Below are 18,885 nucleotides of genomic sequence, written 5' to 3'. Positions count from 1 at the left end.
ATATTTATATTTATATTTTATTTTAATGTGACCCCTTTATCCTTATGTCCTTTTTTTTTTTATTTTTTTGGTCCAGTGGCTTTGGCATATGTACATTTGGGATCTCTATAAATTTTGTTTGTGTTGTGGATTGTTTAGCTTCTTTGAGCAACAGAAAATAAAAATGAAAATGATCTTCTAATTTTTATTTATAAAAATTTTCTAGTTTTAAATACCCCTCCTATTTGTGACTGACACTACTCATACACGCACACGTTCACAATAAATTAATTGGATTCGATAGCATCCTCTTTATCAGCCTCAACACATCGAGACTCGCACGTACACATACACTTCATTATCACGCAATACTAGCTTGTGTACTACTGGTTTCCTTTCCCTCTATCATTCACTTCCACGTGGCGCGTGTGCTAAAATAACCGTCGATTCGGGAATGGGCAACGACGGCGTGCCGGCCACGGCGGCGGAGGTGGTGGCGGTTGCGGCGGTTGAGCTGACTGACGCCTTCAGCTGGTGGCACGACATCAACGAGTCTCCGGCGTGGCAGGATCGTATCTTCTACGCCCTTGCTGTACTCTACGGTATCGTAGCTGCCGTAGCTCTGGTATCGTTGCACTCTCTGCGCTACTAACATGATGGATTCCAAATTAGGGTTTTATTTTTGTTTATTTTAGTTATTATTAATTTTTAATGAAGTTTAGGTTCAACTGGTTCGGATACAATTGAGAGTGCCAGAGTATGGTTGGACCACGCAGAAGGTCTTTCACTTTCTCAATTTTTTGGTGAATGGGGGTTTGTATCATTCAAACCTTTTTTTTTTTTTAATTAATTTTTAGAATATTTTGTTTAATAATTGATTGTTAGTGGTACGTTTTGTTGCGTGATTTATGCACACTTTTTGGTTTTGCAGTTCGATGTTTAGTTTTCATCTTCTTCCGGAGTGTGCAGAGGTTAAAGCCAGAGGTATAATAAGGAAGCGAATTTAACATTTAATTTGACTTTTTAATTAGTATAATATGAATTATTTATTTATTTCTGGTTGCAGCCTATAATATGGTCAGTTGATCACACTCACGCTGACACTGAATGTGTTGTGTTTGCATGTAGATTGTTCAACACATTTTACTTGACCTGCCAAGTCTTGCTTTCTTTACAACATATGCACTTTTGGTCCTGTTCTGGGCTGAGATTTATTACCAGGCAAGTCTGATTTGTGGTGCATTTACTTCTCTTTAGTTGGTTTGCCTTGTGTGATTTTCTTCTTCCATGGCTGCGTGTTTCGTTTCTTGGTTTTGATGGGCTGATTGCTGCCTTGTTGTTAAATGCTTTTGCAGGCACGTGCTGTATCGACCGATGGACTGAAACCGAGTTTCTATACAATTAACATTGTGGTTTATGCTATCCAGGTGAAAATTCTTGCCCAAATTTGACATTTGGTTACCCACCACTGTTGGTTGAGTGGATATATTTTGTCGCTTTTAGGCCATGGATGTTGTATGAACCTGTTTCCGTATTTGTTTCTGTATTTTTTAACATAGTTATCAATCCTGGATAGTGTAGCATCACTATAGCCTGTTTCCATATTTGCTTAACTATAGTTATGTTCTGAAAATGGGGCAGTAATCATAATCTTGCTTTGCAAAACCCCACAGACAATGCTGTTGCAGGGGTAACAATGGGTTTCTGAAACTCAATGTCTTCCTTTAGTGGCCTAGCACTGGGCTGTTCCACTACACTGCTACAGTGTGCTATTGACTACTATGTTTATTAACGTAGGAACTAGAATTGGCATATTTTTCACTACAATCAAACTTCTTGACAATATGTAATCTGAAGAGTTTTTGGTATCTTGCAATATGTTAGATACTGCAAAGATATGAAATGCCTTCCAACCATTGTATATGTCTATTCTGTAACTGCAATTTTGAATTCTTAACATAATCAAATAGCAAGTGAAAAATTGGAGTATTCTATAGTCTATACTATATGGGTGGCATGCATTGAATATCTAGTGTGATATTGAGTTGTTTGGCTCTCTTACTCTTAAAATGAAGGTGATTCCATGAATGGGCAGTTGAAGATAATATTATTTCATCAGAAAGTCAGCCACCAATTTCATTATTATAACAAATTTAGTTTGAAAGTTAATAAGATGTTAAAACTGATTAATCAGATAAAAATGGATAATAATATGTAAATATGCTTTTTATGACATTTTCTTTTTGAGAACTCTAAAATCCCATCTCATGCTTTATGTTTCTGGAAACTTGAAAATACCTTTACATTTCTTTCTTTATGCCCACCTTACCTTTTTCTTTTTAAAATTCATATTCTATCAAATGTGAAATAAAGCACCTTTAAAAGGACCTGACAATGTGTTCATGCCTTTTTTCACTTTTTTTTTTAAGAGTCAATTGCATTCCTTTTTCTTAAAAGATGCATATATTACACTATCTTTTCTTCTATTTTATAATTAAATAATCCCCTCCCAAAAAATAAAATAAAATAAAATGCATCACAATTTAATCCATTTTGTGTTTTTTGTCAAAACATTGTTAAACATATGTTTTACATTTTCTTTACTAAAATACTATCTAATAAATTTAATACTTTATTTGTCAATTTTTCAAAAAGCATGTGCTCAATATATTTTTCAAGGAGCATTAATATTTGTCATTATTATTAGAGTTTTAAAAGCTTCTCATGACATTACATAATGAAAATAAAACTAAAAAAAAGTCACTTGTGATGCGGAAAGTGGAGCAATAATATTTATTGCTCATAGAATACAAGTTGAGTGGTTAAAGTAGAGAAAGATATCAAGAGTTATTTGTGATCATAAAGTACTTATTAAGCTTGAAAGGGAAGTTTTACTTTATTACAATACGATCTATCCTATATAGTAGTGAATGCTGGGCCTTGAAGGTAACACAAGAAAAAAGTGAAAGTGACCAAAATGAAAATGATAAGGTGGTTGAATGATCGCATGAAAAAGGACAACAAAAGAAATGATAGAATATGTGAGAATATTAAAGTATCACTTATGTTGGAAAAGATTACTAAAAACCATCTATAGTGGTTTGGTCACTTGTAGAGAAGACCTTTGGAGGTACCAGTGAGGAGAGTGGATTATATAGCTCTTAGTCCAATAAAAAGGGGTTGTGGGAGACTCAAAAGAATCATAGATGGAGTTATTAAAAAAGACTTTTTGATTAGTCAAATTTCTAAAAATTTGGTTTTTGATTGAAGTCAATGATGTCATGTGGAAAGATTTCGAAAATTAGAGAATACAAATGAAAATTGTACTCTGGGTGAAAATAAATTAGTAAATTTATTTTTAAATAAAAAAATGTTAAACAAATGTTTAATAATGTTTTAACCAAAACTTAAAATGGATTAAATTATGATACCTTTTAATCTTTTAGGAAAGGGGGTTATATAATTTTAAAACAGAAGGAAGAGTAATGTTATATATGCATCTTTTAAGTGAGCAATAGAATAATGTTATAGGAAAGGGGGTTTGGTCAAAGCTACTGGAAGGTCACTTATCATTTATAAATTTTGTGTATGTGATCAACTATAGAATGATGTTTGGTTTCAGTGTGAGTTACTAGTTACTACATGTTGTCTAGGAGGAAATTTTTGTGAGATATCCAATACAGTGTTATTACAAGGTTATGGTTGTAGAGATATGAAGGAAAAAAGAATAATATTTATGTTTTTAAGTGAGCAATGTATAAGCCTTTAATCATAACAAGCTAGATTCAAAATTTTCATATTTTACCTTAAAACATCATCAAGACTGAATGTTTTCACTTCCTCTCTACTGGCATTGTCCTAATTTTGTTGATATGTCTCCTTCCATTGACGAGCAACTCCCTCCCTATTCCACTTTCTGCTCTATGTAGAAGTGAGTTGAGCTAAGCTTAGCTCAAATGCTGAATAAAAAAATTACCCATTTATTTGGGCTCAAGCTTGACTCACCTTAAGCTTAATGAGTCAGTATTGAGCCTCACATTAATTGAATATTTTAGGCTTAACGTGTTATGTTCAAAGTTGTAATTTAGTTTTTTTTCTGCATACATTCTGTTAAAGTAATTTAGTCAAATAAAAAAATTAAATTAAATACTTTATAATTAATTCATTATTGAAATTATTACTGTCAAAAAATGTCCATATGTGTAAATATCTATTAAGTAGAACATGCAAAAGTTCAAGCTAAGCTCATTATTAGACAACAAAAAATCTTGGTCTTGAGCTAGTAATGAACCGAGCTGCAAGTAGGCTCACAAGCTGGCTCAACTCACGCCCCAGCCCTATCTCTATGCTGAGGTTCTGCAAATATTTTGGCTTTTTGGAAGTTCTCTGAGTCCTGTAACCTGGGGAGTTGAGGGGACTAAGGGTATTGTTAAATGCTTCGCCATTCTCTCCTTTGTCTGTGGTTGAAGGAGGTCCACTGAGGATTGTGAAACATGGCAGGGGAGACATGTACTCAATGTTGTTGGGGTAAACAAATGCCCTTTGGCTATTGTCTACCTATCCTGAACTGGGAAAAGGCCAGGTAGGTTCTTTGGTTTATCATGCAGAGAATGTCCTAAAAATGATGTTTGGCTGTTAGTTAACGTTTACTATTCAATTTATTTATCTTTTGTGTCATTAGTTCTTATTTTAATATGTATTGAATGAAAGTTTTAGGTGGCTGTTACTTCCATGATGAGTAGTTTTGAATTTGTTTGTTTTGACCCATCTTGTTTTTTGGTTTAATGTATATCAGATTACTTTGTGGTTGATATTATGGTGGAAACCTATCAGTGTACTGCTTATTCTGTCTAAGATATTCTTTGCAGGTTTGTCTATGACTCTATGCTAATGGTTTGTCTTTTTTATTGATTGTGATTTTTATGAGTTTTTCCTAATGCATATAATATGTATGTTGCAATAGGGGTCTCTTTGTTTGCATCCCTTGGCTTTCTTCTCTATGGTGGAAGGTAATTGTGTGTATCAATTTCCATCTCCCTTTGACGTAATTTGGACTGAAATTATTGCATTTGCATCATCAAAGTTACAAGATGCAATCCATTGAGTTGGGGTTTCTGTTTCTGAATAGAAAAATGAAGTAGAAAAGAAATTGCTTGCATTAGCTGAAATAAAATTTACATCCCTTGGTTTTTTTCCAACTGTATTGGTTGGTATCTATCTGTATTGAGATTAGGGCCCAAACTTTTAATGGAATTTCAGTCATAATTCTCAATAGCAGCTAGAATTAACTTTATGAGCTTTTAGTGTGGGTAGGACTCTATCCCATTTAAATAATTCATTGTAATTGTTGGATCTGTTAAGTCAAACTCATTAGTTTAGACCGATGTTTACTTGTGTTTGAAATCTTCTTCACAAATTAATTATTTCCAATCTCAAGGTTGACTGTTCCTTTGTATCTTGATTACTCCTCTCAATATTTGGGAGCTGCTGTTGCTGCCCTGAATTTTCATACCCTAGCTGCATAGTGGTTTTGTTTGTAGGATATATAATTGTAACCAAGACCTCCATCAAGAATAAAGTAGAAAAGGGATAGCAATTGTGGCCTATGATAGTCATAGTCCTAATCATGATTATGACATAGTGTTTATGGTTTGATTTGTTGTTTGATTGATGTAGTTTTAAGAATATTAACTATCAGGATAATGACTTCTATTAGTTTTGACTTGTTTTTGTATCTCTGCTGCAGTCCCTATGTTAGGTAACCCCCATAAGTAGTTAGCTATGATATGTTAGTTAGGGACTCTTTAGTAGTTAGTTGCAATATATTAGCTAGTTAGTCTGAATTATTTAGTAGTTGGGCAGGTTGAGATTGTAGAAGAAATAAGGCACAATTGCCCCTATAAATAAGGAGGCAGGGAGAGAGATCATCTTGTCAATTGTTGGAGAGTTGGGGCCTTTGGCTTGAGAGGAGCAGTCCCTTAAAGAACCGCAGTGTTTTATCCATGGAATTCAGTTCATCCCTAATTATTCTTAAGAAGATACCTAGTTTCTATCAACCTTCTAAGAGGATAAAGATTTCAAATCTAAAGCACAGACAGTTGACATATCAGCACTGTGATATATTACTGTGTATTTTTCTTCTTGTATTGCAATGCATGGTGTCTTATTAAATGTGGCTATATCCTTGAAAGACTCATCTCTGGAAAACCAAAACTACAAAACAATTACGAAAACTCAAGTATTTTTTCCTCTAGGTGTGGTCAGTTAATGGGTTCACCAAGAAGTTATTCAGTCATATTCTATCTCTAATTATTAGACTATGATAGGAACAGAATATATTTATAAATGTATGACAAACCGGTCAGGGGATATCCCTGAGATTACAAGTAGAAATAGCAAGAACAACAGGAAAACTAGATTATGTAATGCAGCAACAATGACTGTCCCTATGACAGCCGCCCTCCCAAATAACCTCCCAGATAAATCCTACCTCCCTTCCTCTGATCAACACCCCTATATCCCTCCTACAGCCCCCTCCTCTCTCATTCATCCACGTCACCCATTCTGTTAGAATCTACCTTAACAACCTCTTTGCCCACAATTCCCATCCTACCCCTCCTTCTCTGGTATGTTTTGAGTGGAGGCCCAATTGGCCTGGACCCAACAATACTCCTCCCATTGAGAGGGACCTTGTCCTCAAGGTTGAATTGGGGGAAGATGGCTTGCAGCAGTTCATATTCTTCCCAAGTGCTATCTTCCTTAAGCAGATTCCTCCATTTCACCAACACCTCCCAACTACCATTTAACAATCTCCTAGCGTCCAGCACTTCTTCAGGCTCAACCTGAAGCTCTAACTCTTCTGTTAAAAATGGTGGTAATTCTTGACATGCTTGGCTCGTTGGGGGAGCCCTCTTGAGCTGAGAAACATGAAAAATCGGGTGCAGGCGTGATGGTTCCGGCAACAGCAACTTATAAGCAACAACTCCAATCCTTCCTTCCACTAGAAATGGGCCATAAAACCTTGGACTCAACTTCTCATTAACCTTCCTGGCCAAGGTTTTCAGTTTGTAAGGTCTGGCTTTCAGGTATACCATGTCCCCAGTCTGGAATTCCACCTCCCTACGCCCTTTGTCAGCCTGCTCCTTCATTCTCATGTGTGCTCTAATTAAATGTTGCTTGAGCTCCTCCAAAATACTATCCCGGAACTGTAGCAATTTGTCCACATCAGCCACTGCAGTACTGTCCTTGCAGTAGGGAATGACCATGGGAGGATCACGGCCATATAACGCCTTGAAGGGAGTCATTTGTATGGATGCATTAAAGGAGGAATTAAACCAAAACTCCCCCCATGGTAGCCATTTCACCCATTGACAAGGATGATCATTAACAAAACACCTCAAATATGCTTCAATGGTACGGTTAGTCACTTCGGTTTGACCATCCGTTTGAGGATGGTAAGCTGAACTGAATTTAAGCCGTGTGCCCGGGAGACGAAAAAGCTCTTTCCAAAATGAGCTAATGAATATTCTATCTCGGTCGGAGACTATAGAATTGGGAAACCCATGCAAACGCACGATTTCCTTGACGAACACTGCTGCTACCTCCGTAGCCGAGTATGGATGGAGCAACGGAATAAAGTGGGCGTATTTGCTCAGTCGGTCTACTACTACCATGATACTGTCTGCCCCTTTTGCCCGAGGTAATTCTCCAATAAAATCCATGGATATGTCTTCCCATACATGCTCGGGAATTGGTAGAGGTTGAAGAAGCCTAGCTGGTTTCAAGGTCTCATGTTTGTTCTGTTGGCACACCTGACAATTAGCCACAAACCTCTCCACATCTCGTCTCATTCCAGTCCAATAAAAAATCATGGCCAGCCTCTTATATGTCCTAGTAACTCCAGAATGGCCACCCCAAGGTGATGCATGAAATTCCACCAACAATGGAATTCTGCCAGACTTCTTAGGTAATACCAACCTTTGCTTATACCATAAACAGCCCTGTGCTACTGCATAGTGTGGATGTGAGTTAGGATCGGTTACCACCCTCTGTATAATTCCCTTCAACTGCTCATCCTCCATAACCTCCTCAGCCAACTCTACTAGGTCAGAGTGGGTGACCATGGATATTGCACTGCAAGTCATTATTCGGGATAATGCATCAGCTGCCATGTTCTCCATTCCCGGCTTGTACTGAATTTCAAAGTCAAACCCCATCAGTTTGGTGACCCACTTCAGCTGTTCCCCCACCAATACGCGTTGTTCTAATAAAAATTTCAGACTTTTTTGATCAATACGAATAGTAAAGCGGTGACCCAACAAATACTGTCGCCACTTCTGAACAGCGAACACAATCGCCATTAATTCTCGTTCATACACTGATTTCACCTTGTTTCTATCTGAAAGAACTTGGCTAATAAAGGCCAAGGGTCGACCCTGCTCCATAAGGACAGCCCCTAACCCATAACCTGAAGCGTCTGTTTCGATCACGAATGGTAAATCAAAGTTGGGCATGGCTAAAGTAGGCAGCGCCTCCATTTCTCCCTTGAGCTTCTCAAATGCCCCCTGTGCTGTTTCTGACCACTTGAAACTGTTCTTCTTGAGCAACTGTGTTAAGGGCTTAGCAATAATTCCATAATTTCGTACAAAACGGCGATAATAACTTGTTAGGCCTAAGAACCCCCTCAGACTTCGAAGGTCTTTAGGCTGTGGCCAATGTCTCATAGCAGAGACCTTTGCAGGGTCAGCAGAGATCCCAACGGATGAAATGATATGCCCCAAGTATTCTAACTGTGATTCCCCAAAGCTGCACTTCTTGCCATTGAGCCACAGTTCATGTCTCTTCAAAAGCTGAAGGACTAATTGCAAATGGTCCACGTGTGAACTATGATCTGCACTATACACTAAAATATCATCAAAAAACACTAGTACAAATTTACGCAAGTAAGGTTTAAAAATCGAGTTCATCAGTGCTTGGAAGGTTGAAGGAGCGTTGGTTAGCCCGAATGGCATTACCACATACTCGTAATGCCCCTCATGTGTTCGGAATGCCGTTTTAGGAATGTCCTCTGGTCTCACTCGTATTTGGTGGTAGCCTGATTTTAGGTCAAGCTTAGAAAAAATTGTTGCCCCTCCTAATTCATCCAGCAGCTCCTCAATGACAGGAATTGGAAACTTGTTGGGGATGGTGATGCTATTCAAGGCCTGATAATCTACACAAAAACGCCAACTCCCGTCTTTCTTCTTTACGAGAATCAGTGGACTGGAATAAGGACTGGTGCTCGGCCTGATCATACCTGCTGCTAACATATCCTTCACAAATTTTTCAATCTCCTCTTTGTGACGGTGCGGATGTCGATAAGGCCTAATGTTGGGAATGGTGGCTCCCTCCTTTAAGACAATAGCGTGATCGCACTCCCTTTCCGGTGGAAGAGCAGTTCCCTCCTTGAATAGTTCCCCGAATTCCCATAACAACTCCTTCATCGTTTCAGATGTGGTGTTTAACACCTGAGTAGAAGTTTCAGAACAGCCCATATGCAGCATCCCCAATTCTACATAATATGCCTCTGCCTCTCCCCTCAGTTCCTTCCTTATTGCTTTTAACGAAGCCACAGTTCTGGACAGCCCCACGTCTCCCTTTATCTCAATGGTCCTTCCCTCCTTCTGTACCTCAATCAAGTGCTGTCGTAGGTCCGCACTAAATTTTCCCAAACTTTTAAGCCACTCGTACCCCAGAATAACGTCCACGCCCACCAAATCGAAGAGAAAGAAATCCTGAACTACTTGTAGGTTGGGTAGTTCAAGTACTACACTCCTACAAACCCCTTGACTTCCCAACCGTTGACCATCCCCTACCTCCACAAAGTACCCTCTTGTAGCTTCAGTGGGTATTTTCAGCTCCTCCACTAGTTCCGGAGATAAAAAGTTGTGGGAGGCACCGGAATCCACCATGACTATCACCTTCTTACCCGAGATAGTACCCCACAGCTTTAATGAATTTTTGGAGGTCATCCCCGCTATGCTACTCGCATTTAGCTGGAGGTTCATTTCCTCCTCATTGTCGTCTTTAATGGAAACCCCGCCCTGGTCCGCCTCCTCTTCTCCCATCAAAACCACATGTAATTGCTTGTTGCGGCACACATGGCCTGGGGTAAACCTTTCATCACAGCGAAAACAAAGGCCTCTCCTCCTTTTGTCGTTTTCCTCCTCTTCGGTTAGCCGTTTGAACCCTAGGCCTCTGCGATTTGAGCTCGAAGGTGTGAAGGACTCTCGTGAACTATTGCGGTTCCCTGGGCCTTCAACCCAACTGCCATTAGTGCGAGCAAAAAGCCTAAACCCCGACGACGAATTGGGCTCACCTCTCCCTGTCCCATTTAATTTAGTCATTTCTTGGGCCCCTACCCTTAAGGCCCAATGTGGCTTTGGACCCATTGACCCGCTCCCCCTACCATAAGGAAAGCCCAATACCATATTCTTCTCCTCCACTTTCTGAGCAAAATCCATGATCATGCTTAAGTCTCCGGAGTCCCGCAACCTCACCTCAGCCTTGACCTCCTCCTTCAAGCCATTGAGGAATGCCCCAATCATAAATTCCTCGTCAGCAAAACGGAGTGGAGCAGAGAACAACTCGAACTGTTCTCGGTATTCAATCACTGTTCCCCTCTGCCTTAGCCCCATTAGAGCTTCGTACGGATTCTCTGAAGACAACGACCGAAAACGACCCAATAATGCTTGCCAGAAAATGGGCCACGTGGCGGTCGGCACTCTCGGTTCCCACCACTGGTACCAATTGAGGGCTTTCCCCTCCAAGCACACTACTGCGGTATCCACTTTTTCCGGCTCAGGTATGCCATTAATCTCAAAATATCTTTCTGCTCTGTACACCCATCCATGGGGGTCCTCTCCTGCAAAATAGGGCACCTTTACTCTCCTTACTCGTTCCTCCTTTCGCCAGGCTTCATCGCCTCCGTTACCTCCTTGATTACTATTTTCCCCTTCCCTCTCCTCTCGTACTACACGCAAAGCCGTCTTGAACCTCGCCGTCATCATCGTCAACATCTCATCCATTTGCCTCCGCAATTCCTCCTGAATGGAGGCTTGCATGCCCTCCAATCTCCGCTCGACATTCTCCATTCGATTCTCCATTCATGTGGTTACCATCAGGCGCTCCCAGGATCGGGAGCTCTGATACCAACTTGATAGGAACAGAATATATTTATAAATGTATGACAAACCGGTCAGGGGATATCCTTGAGATTACAAGTAGAAATAGCAAGAACAACAGGAAAACTGGATTATGTAATGCAGCAACAATGACTGTCCCTATGACAGCCGCCCTCCCAAATAACCTCCCAGATAAATCCTACCTCCCTTCCTCTGATCAACACCCCTATATCCCTCCTACAGCCCCCTCCTCTCTCATTCATCCACGTCACCCATTCTGTTAGAATCTACCTTAACAACCTCTTTGCCCACAATTCCCATCCTACCCCTCCTTCTCTGGTATGTTTTGAGTGGAGGCCCAATTGGCCTGGACCCAACAGACTATACTCCATCTGATCAACTTTATTATTGTTGGGGGATTCTATTGGCCTTCTTCTCACATCGCTAAACCATCTTAGTCAATACTCTATTATCTTTTCCTAAATGGGTGTCATTCTTCCTTTCTCTCTATTTCACTCATTTGATCCTATCACTTGGTTTATAATCTTGTGGGTACTTATAGCCCAACATTCAATATGAGAACACATGGGTGCCTTGGGGTTGTGTGGAAGAATTTTCCTTTTAGCTTAAGAAGCACCTTCTGATCACAAATAACACCTAAAGCATTCTTATATTTCATCCAACAGACTGATCCCTATGATTTAATTCTCCTCATTTCTTCTTCACTTTGTCTGATAAATCCATGATACATAAATTCTGAGTTGTGATATGATATGTTCTCCAATTTTCACCTCCAAGCAAGTTTTAGTGCACATCTTTCTAAACTTGTAACTTCAATATGCTCCATTTTACTTTTGTTTTTAAAAAAAAATAAAAAAATTTGATGTTAAACTCTCTCAACAATTCTATTTTACAAGAAATATGGAGAAATCTGAGGAAGGGATTTACCAGAAAACATGGAAAAAGAGTGTAGGATTTAGTAAGAACATTTTTTTGGGGGAGGGCGGGAATTGAAGCCTTCAAATTGTTTTTATCCCCAGCCCCTACTCAATCATATAATGAAAGAATTCAGAATACATTTTGTAAGTTGTATGTGAAAATCAAGAGCGGAATAAAATCTGAAAATGTGGCATCCAGTATCGACTGTTTTGGCTAAACTAGAAATTTTTTGAAATTGGGACAGGTAAATCTTAAAAAAAAAAAAAAAAAAAAAAAAAAACACGAAACCAGCTTAATAAGTTGAAATGTGTTTCTTTCCTCTATAATTGGTTTTGGTCTTATTTATTACCCTGATATGGATTTTGGACCCAGCTGTGAGTAAGGATTTTGAAAATTTTGAGCTACTTTATTTGGTTTTAGATGGGATGGCAGTAAAGTGATCATTATTTTAGTTGGGAGCTTTGATGCACAATCACAATTCACAAGCCTACAAAGGGGTTTTTGTGGAATTTAGGTACTGAATGGTAAATAGATTATGGCATTTCCCTTTACAAGCTGCTTTGTGATGATACCTGATTCAAATCAGAACCAACTCCCTAATCATTACTCATAATGCATAACTTATCCTCCTGTTTCAGTCTGTCTTATCTTGTTCTCAAATGAAATTTCCTGTTCTATAAAAAATAGATAATTTATAGGCAGATGGAGGGACTAAACCTAGCGCTTTTTACATTCTACTTTTAAATTGAAATTTGAATGTTGTCAACCTACTTACATGCATACCTATGTTTAGTACATTCTTACTGCCCCATCTGATTCTGCATCCCCTTTCTGACTGTTTTTTTTATAGACTATTCTTGATGTTGCAACGCTTTCCTGTTGAATCCAAAGGGCGACGTAAGAAGCTGCAAGAGGTATGCAATTTGATGAGGAATAATTCTAAATTCCATCTGCTATTCCTTTTCCTTCCTCCCTCACTTTGACCTATAGTTAAGCTTGTTAAAATTATAGGGCTTAGGTAAACAGAAAGGAAGATAAAGAAAAGGAATACTCAATATAAGATAGTATTGATATGTGCAATAATTTTATGCAAAATACAAACAAAATGATCCTGTCTACTAAAAATCGGGTCAAGAACTAATGTTGTATTACTAGTACAAGCCAAAGCTCATTAATATAATTAAAATAGTAGCCATATTTTGGGGTTGAGGCTACTGGGTCTCTCAATTGCCTATCTGCACTCCCCATTAATGGACTTATAATTTTATTTTTCATAAATTACCTTCACCTAAAAGTTTATATTCAATATAATCTTAAGTATTACTGTTTATCTTTTCACATCCTAGTTAATTTTAATTTTTCTTATACACCAAAGCTCTTCACTCCTGAAAAAATAAATCCAAATACAATGCCAAACTTCATGACTTATAGTATGAAATGTCTTAATATAATTAAATCACTTAAATTTAGAAATACAATGTCGTTAAATAATTGCAGCTATGTCATGTTCCCTTAGAAGAGAAAATACTTGGGATTATTAAAATTTTAATACCTGTACCTTATTAAAATTTAAATGTGGCATTAGCAAGCTAACCAGAAACGATAAAAGACAAGTTAGATCATTTGAGAATAAAACGTAAAAATAAACAAGTCATTGTGGAGTGTTGATAGACAAATGTTAATGTATTTAATTAAAATTCAACTTGAATAGTAAATTATTTTGGTAAGCTTGGTTTAGAATATTACAATTATGAATTGTTAGTGGGGAGTGGGAATATGCAATTGATAGTGCCAATAGCCTAGCCCCTGATAGAACAAGGAAACTATTAACAAAATCTAACAAATTGGAGAACAACTTCTAAGATTGCTTCCTCAATTAGATGATTAACAGATACCCCAGCATACTTCAAACTTATTGTAAATATATTCTAACACTCCCTCAAGTTAAAGTTTACTAAGCTTTATGGACATAAATATAAAGTGGGCTCCGCAAAACATGGTTGAAAATGTAACTTGGTTGCTGGAGAGATGTGCATTGTTGGAAACATTACTCAGTAACAGCAATGGTTCATTGATTGCATGGGAAAATCATCATCCACATGATCCAAGATAAGAAAAAAAGTTACCACTGACTGTCTGTAGGTAGAAAAGTCACCACTGGCAAGATAATTAGTAGGAAGAGATGTTGCCAAATTTGAGGCATCACAAGGAAATAGAATGCCAGAATTGAGGAATAACTAAAAAATTTTGCTCCATCTAGCACTGCAGTTTGGGTTTGTCAAAGAGATAGAGCACAGACACTTTGGAATAATAAATGGTTCAGGGAAAGCAGTCAAACATTTGTGGGTAGATGGATAAACTTGAGTAAAAGAATTATAGAATGGGGATACAGGCATAGTAATTTGTTAGAAAACTCTGCAACAGAATGGTGTCAGGAACAAAACATGCTGGATGGTACCACTTTTATACTATGTAATATGGGCTTATGCAATGAAAGAGGAGATAGAAAGACAAGGAAAAATAGAGAATAATATGATACTAGATAGATACTTTGAAGATAATCTATTCTTGTGATATTTTTGTTAAACATGTTAATTAGAGAAATCAGTATCTTTGTAACTATGATATATAGGGAACCATATATTCTGTAATTATCTTGTAAACATTACTTTGTCATTATAAATAAATCGCTCTACTGTGTATCAAACACACATGGATTCCATCAATGTTCTTTCATTTTTTTCTCTCTTAATATGATATCTAAAGCCTAATGAGAGAAAAACACTAGTCCGTGTCTTATTTGGTGGAACCACTGTCCACTGGTAATTTTTTTTAGTTTTGTTTTCAAAATCGTGTTTCCTCTTTGGTTTCCGAACTCCACCTTTTCTTATTTTTTTCTTTCCAAGCTGTTGCAGCCACTTTTTCAGTATCACCGCAGCCATTAGGCCTTTGTTCTCACTGTGAGCACATCATTGGAGTTGCCATCCTTCAATTGGCAAAACCTTAGTAGTCCCATTGTCATTGGAGTTGACTCTTTTCAGCGTGGAAGAAGGGTAGATCTAGGAAGAGTAGAGAGAGTTGAGTCCCACGAGATGATCATTGGCAAGAAAGGCCGTTGAATGCGCCACCATGTGCTGTTGGAAGAAGTGACATGAGTGTGTGGTAACTCCAATGACAATAAGGCTGTCAGGGTTTTGTTGGTCAGAGGGAGGCAACTTTGGTGAGAGCAGAGGCTTGACAACGGCAGCGGTGTTGAAACAGTAGAGGTGGGAGCTAGAAAAAAAGGAAGCAAAGGAGAGTTTGGAAACCAAAGAGGAAACATGGTTCTAAAAGAAAATTTATCAGTGGCAGTGGGTCCATCGGATAATATACAGACTAGGGTTTGTCTCTCGTTAGAAGAAAACAAAAGAGCATTGATAGAATTTGTGTTTGATACATAATGGAGAGCTTTATTTATAATGGCAATGCAATAATCACAGAATATACAATTATCTAATTATTATAATTACAAAGATGCTGATGTTCTTAATTTTCTATACGAAAACAAAGGTCATACTCAAATTGAAGAATATTAAGATGCAGATTGAATAAGTTCTCCTATTGACCAAAGATCCACTTCAAGGTATATTGTTTTTATTGGAGGTAACTTGGTTTCCTAGAGAAACATGAAGCAACATGTAGTTGCAAGATCGTGTGCAGAAGCTGCATACCAAACCATAACTTTAGCCACTTAAGAACTTATATGAATCAAACAACTACTTCAAGAGTTGAAGTTTGGAGAGACCTCATAGATGACACATATCTATGATAATTTAGGTTGCCTTTCACATTGCCTCAAATTCGATGTTTCACAAGAGCACCAAACACATTGAGATAGATTGTCATTTTATCTGAGAGAAGATTTTATTTGTATTGGATGTTTTATTGACAAAAGATCTACTTCAGGGGGTATATTGTTTTTATTGGAGGTAACATAGTTTCCTAAAAAAGTAAGAAGCAACATGTAGTTTCAAAGTGCAGAAGTTGAATATTGAGCCATGACTTTAGTCACTGGTGAAATTATATGACTCTAAGAACTACTTCAAGAGTTGAAGTTTGGAGAGACTTTACAGATGATACATATCTGTGATAATTAGGCTGTCTTACACATTGCGTCAAATCTGATGTATCATGAGAGAACCACACATTGAGATAGATTGTTATTTCACTAGAGAAAGATTTTATCTGGATTGGATAGGTTCTGCAATTGACAAACAGATCTACTTTAGGATATATTGTTTTTATTAGAGGTAACTTGGCTTCCTAAAAAAGTAAGAGCAACATGTAGTTGCGAGATCAAGTGCAAAGCTGAATATCGAACCATGATTTTAGCAATTTGTGAATTTATATGTGTCAAACAACTACTTCAAGAGTTGAGGTTTGGAGAGATCTCACAGATGATACATATCTATGATAATTAGGCTACCTTATATATTGCCTCAAATCCAGTGTTTCATGAAAGAACCTAACACACTGAGATAGATAGTCATTTTGCTGGAGAAAAGGTTTTATTTGGAGATATTGCCACAAGATTTGTTAATTCCAATGATTAACTTGCAAATATTTTCACTAAATCTTTAAGAAGACCACAAATTAGTTATATATATAACAAGCTTGGTGCATATAATTTATATGCTCTAATTTGAGGGGGATTGTTAAATATGTTAATTAGGAAAATCAGTATCTTTGTCATTATGGTAATTAGGTAATTGTATATTCTGTAATTTTTTTTGGTAATCATTACTTTTCCATTATAAATAAAGCTCTTTGATGTGTATCAAACACATACGAATTTCATCAATGCTCTTTTGATATCTTCTCTCTTAACAATTTTAAATATATTTTAACAAGCTGCATGTTTCCATTGTAGGTTGGCTATGTGACCACCATATGTTTTCTATGTTTCCTTGTTAGATGCATAATGGTGAGGCCCTTTTTATTTTTAAATCTCAGGGATTCCCATTTGCTTGGTTTCCAAATTGAGTTTGATTACATTTTGTTGTGTCAGATGTGCCTTAATGCATTTGATAAAAATGCGGATCTTGATGTCTTGGATCATCCTATTCTGAACTTCATATATTACCTGGTAAGGTGTTTGAGTTCCTTTATTTTGGTGCTTTTATTACTATACTTCTTACTGTTCTTTTTTATTATTGGTAAGGTAGACGATGGGGATTTGTATCGAGGTGGGAAATTGGGGGAATGGAATGTGGGATGATTGAAAGCCCAACCTTGAACACCACAGGCTCCTGGTGATCAATGGATATCTAGACTATAACCTAAAAGGCCATTGGCTCATTGCTGCTTATTATTACGATATTCTAGTTATCATTTCTACATTTGGGTCTGTTTTGTGCTCATCTGGATACTTTTGCTTTTAACTGAGTGATGAAAGCTCTGACCTGTCCTCTGCCTAAATTTTTTTTTCTGACCCAAACTCTTAGAACCTATTTAAAGTCGCCTATTCAAATTGATGTTTGACATCAATTTTAGCTTTGATTTTTAGTAAGTTTGTTTTTAACCTGCACCATAAGTGGCAATTGAGCTAAATTGGATAGCAAATCATCATGTCTCAGAATCCACCAATTCATACATAAGAAATCTTTTGAACCAATTTTCATCTACAGATGAAAATTTGTTTCTCATAAAATATGGCCATTTGATGTTCTGATTTCTATTTGGAAGGTATTGGATTGCTATTATGAGGTTTCAATCATTGTATTTTTTTTACCACGCTTATGGAAATGCTCCACTTGAAATTGCTTGCTTCTATTTTGTCTGAAGTCTCTCTCACCATTCCTCTAACCCTTTCCACATTTTTGTTACAGTTGGTGGAAATATTGCCTTCTTCTTTGGTCCTTTTCATATTGAGGAAGTTGCCACCTAAGCGTGGTATCACACAATACCACCCAATTCGCTGAAGAGATTGAATATACTTAGAAAAAGGGAGTTATCAGTGGTTCACTTTTTCCTTGGATGATTCTCACGGTACTAGGATATTTTTTAGAGTAGAGACAAGCCAGCCTTTTATATGTTTGGTGGCAAAGCTTGTTCATAGATTTTAAAGTTCTCCCTGAAGGTTTATATCTTATGAAACATGATATTTCATGCTATCTCAAACGTGTCAGGCCGTGTTATCACTTATCTCTGATATTTGCTTTGTCTCTAGGATCATATGCTTTCGTGGTCGAGCAATTCGACACAATGAAGAACCCTAATTGGGAGAACGGATAGTGATATCTTGTATAAATAGTGTTTAGGGTGCTACGAGTTCGTAAGATGTATTGTTCCTTTGATTTCTCAGTCGTGCCAACTTACTATATTAATTTCTGCTACACATCCTACTTTCATTTCTTCGGTGAAGACTTGGTTTTTGTTTTTGCACACTCGACACATGTTGTTTGATCTTTTTAACTTCACCTAGAGTCTACGATTAAAATTCTAAGTGAAGTATAATGGTTTCCTAAATGCGATGTTTCCCTTGAAATGCCACGTTTTTATACCACCACCATGATTTCTAAGATGCAATCAAAAGTAAATAAAGGCAACAGAATTATTCCAAACGCTGCGTGACATTTGAAGAATGCATACCTTAGTCAGATTTGAAAAGTGAATTGAAACCCTGCTTCTGCCTGGTTGCCGGATCTAGCAGCTCGTGATTAATAAATAATGACTCGAGAATCATATTAATCTACAACTTTAAAAACCAATGGTTCTATCTTCAAGTTCAACCGATGTTGTGGAACTCTCAACCAGTTAGTATTTG

At 37.5% G+C, this 18,885-nt stretch overlaps 1 protein-coding gene across 2 annotated transcripts; it reads left to right on the top strand.

Moving 5' to 3' along the window:
- Nucleotides 1–242: 242 nt before the first annotated feature.
- LOC113868519 (tobamovirus multiplication protein 3-like) lies at nucleotides 243–18,466 on the top strand. Of its 2 annotated transcripts, none has more exons than XM_027504168.1 (11): nucleotides 243–604; nucleotides 702–792; nucleotides 911–963; nucleotides 1,108–1,200; nucleotides 1,335–1,406; nucleotides 4,775–4,847; nucleotides 4,943–4,988; nucleotides 12,931–12,994; nucleotides 16,990–17,043; nucleotides 17,128–17,205; nucleotides 17,948–18,466. In XM_027504168.1, exons 1-11 carry the CDS (start codon nucleotides 434–436, stop codon nucleotides 18,038–18,040), a joined length of 888 nt encoding a protein of 295 aa, XP_027359969.1. In that variant the 5' UTR covers nucleotides 243–433; the 3' UTR covers nucleotides 18,041–18,466. The 2 variants fall into 2 exon arrangements, with proteins under 2 accessions (XP_027359969.1, XP_027359970.1); XM_027504169.1 differs by having other exon boundaries at nucleotides 567–604; nucleotides 702–758; nucleotides 17,948–18,459.
- Nucleotides 18,467–18,885: the final 419 nt, after the last annotated feature.

The sequence above is a fragment of the Abrus precatorius genome, unplaced genomic scaffold, assembly GCF_003935025.1.
Source record: "Abrus precatorius isolate BTA unplaced genomic scaffold, Abrus_2018 Scaffold6, whole genome shotgun sequence".
Lineage (NCBI taxonomy): Eukaryota > Viridiplantae > Streptophyta > Magnoliopsida > Fabales > Fabaceae > Abrus > Abrus precatorius.
This window is presented reverse-complemented; position numbering and strand designations above follow the sequence as displayed.

Coding starts and splice junctions, on each gene's coding strand:
- LOC113868519 (XM_027504168.1), top strand. CDS start 434: ATGGGCAACGACGGCGTGCCGGCCACGGCGGCGGAGGTGGTGGCGGTT. Junction 964..1,107: donor TGCAGAGGTTAAAGCCAGAG/GTATAATAAGGA, acceptor GTTTGCATGTAG/ATTGTTCAACACATTTTACT. Junction 17,206..17,947: donor TGAACTTCATATATTACCTG/GTAAGGTGTTTG, acceptor TTTTTGTTACAG/TTGGTGGAAATATTGCCTTC.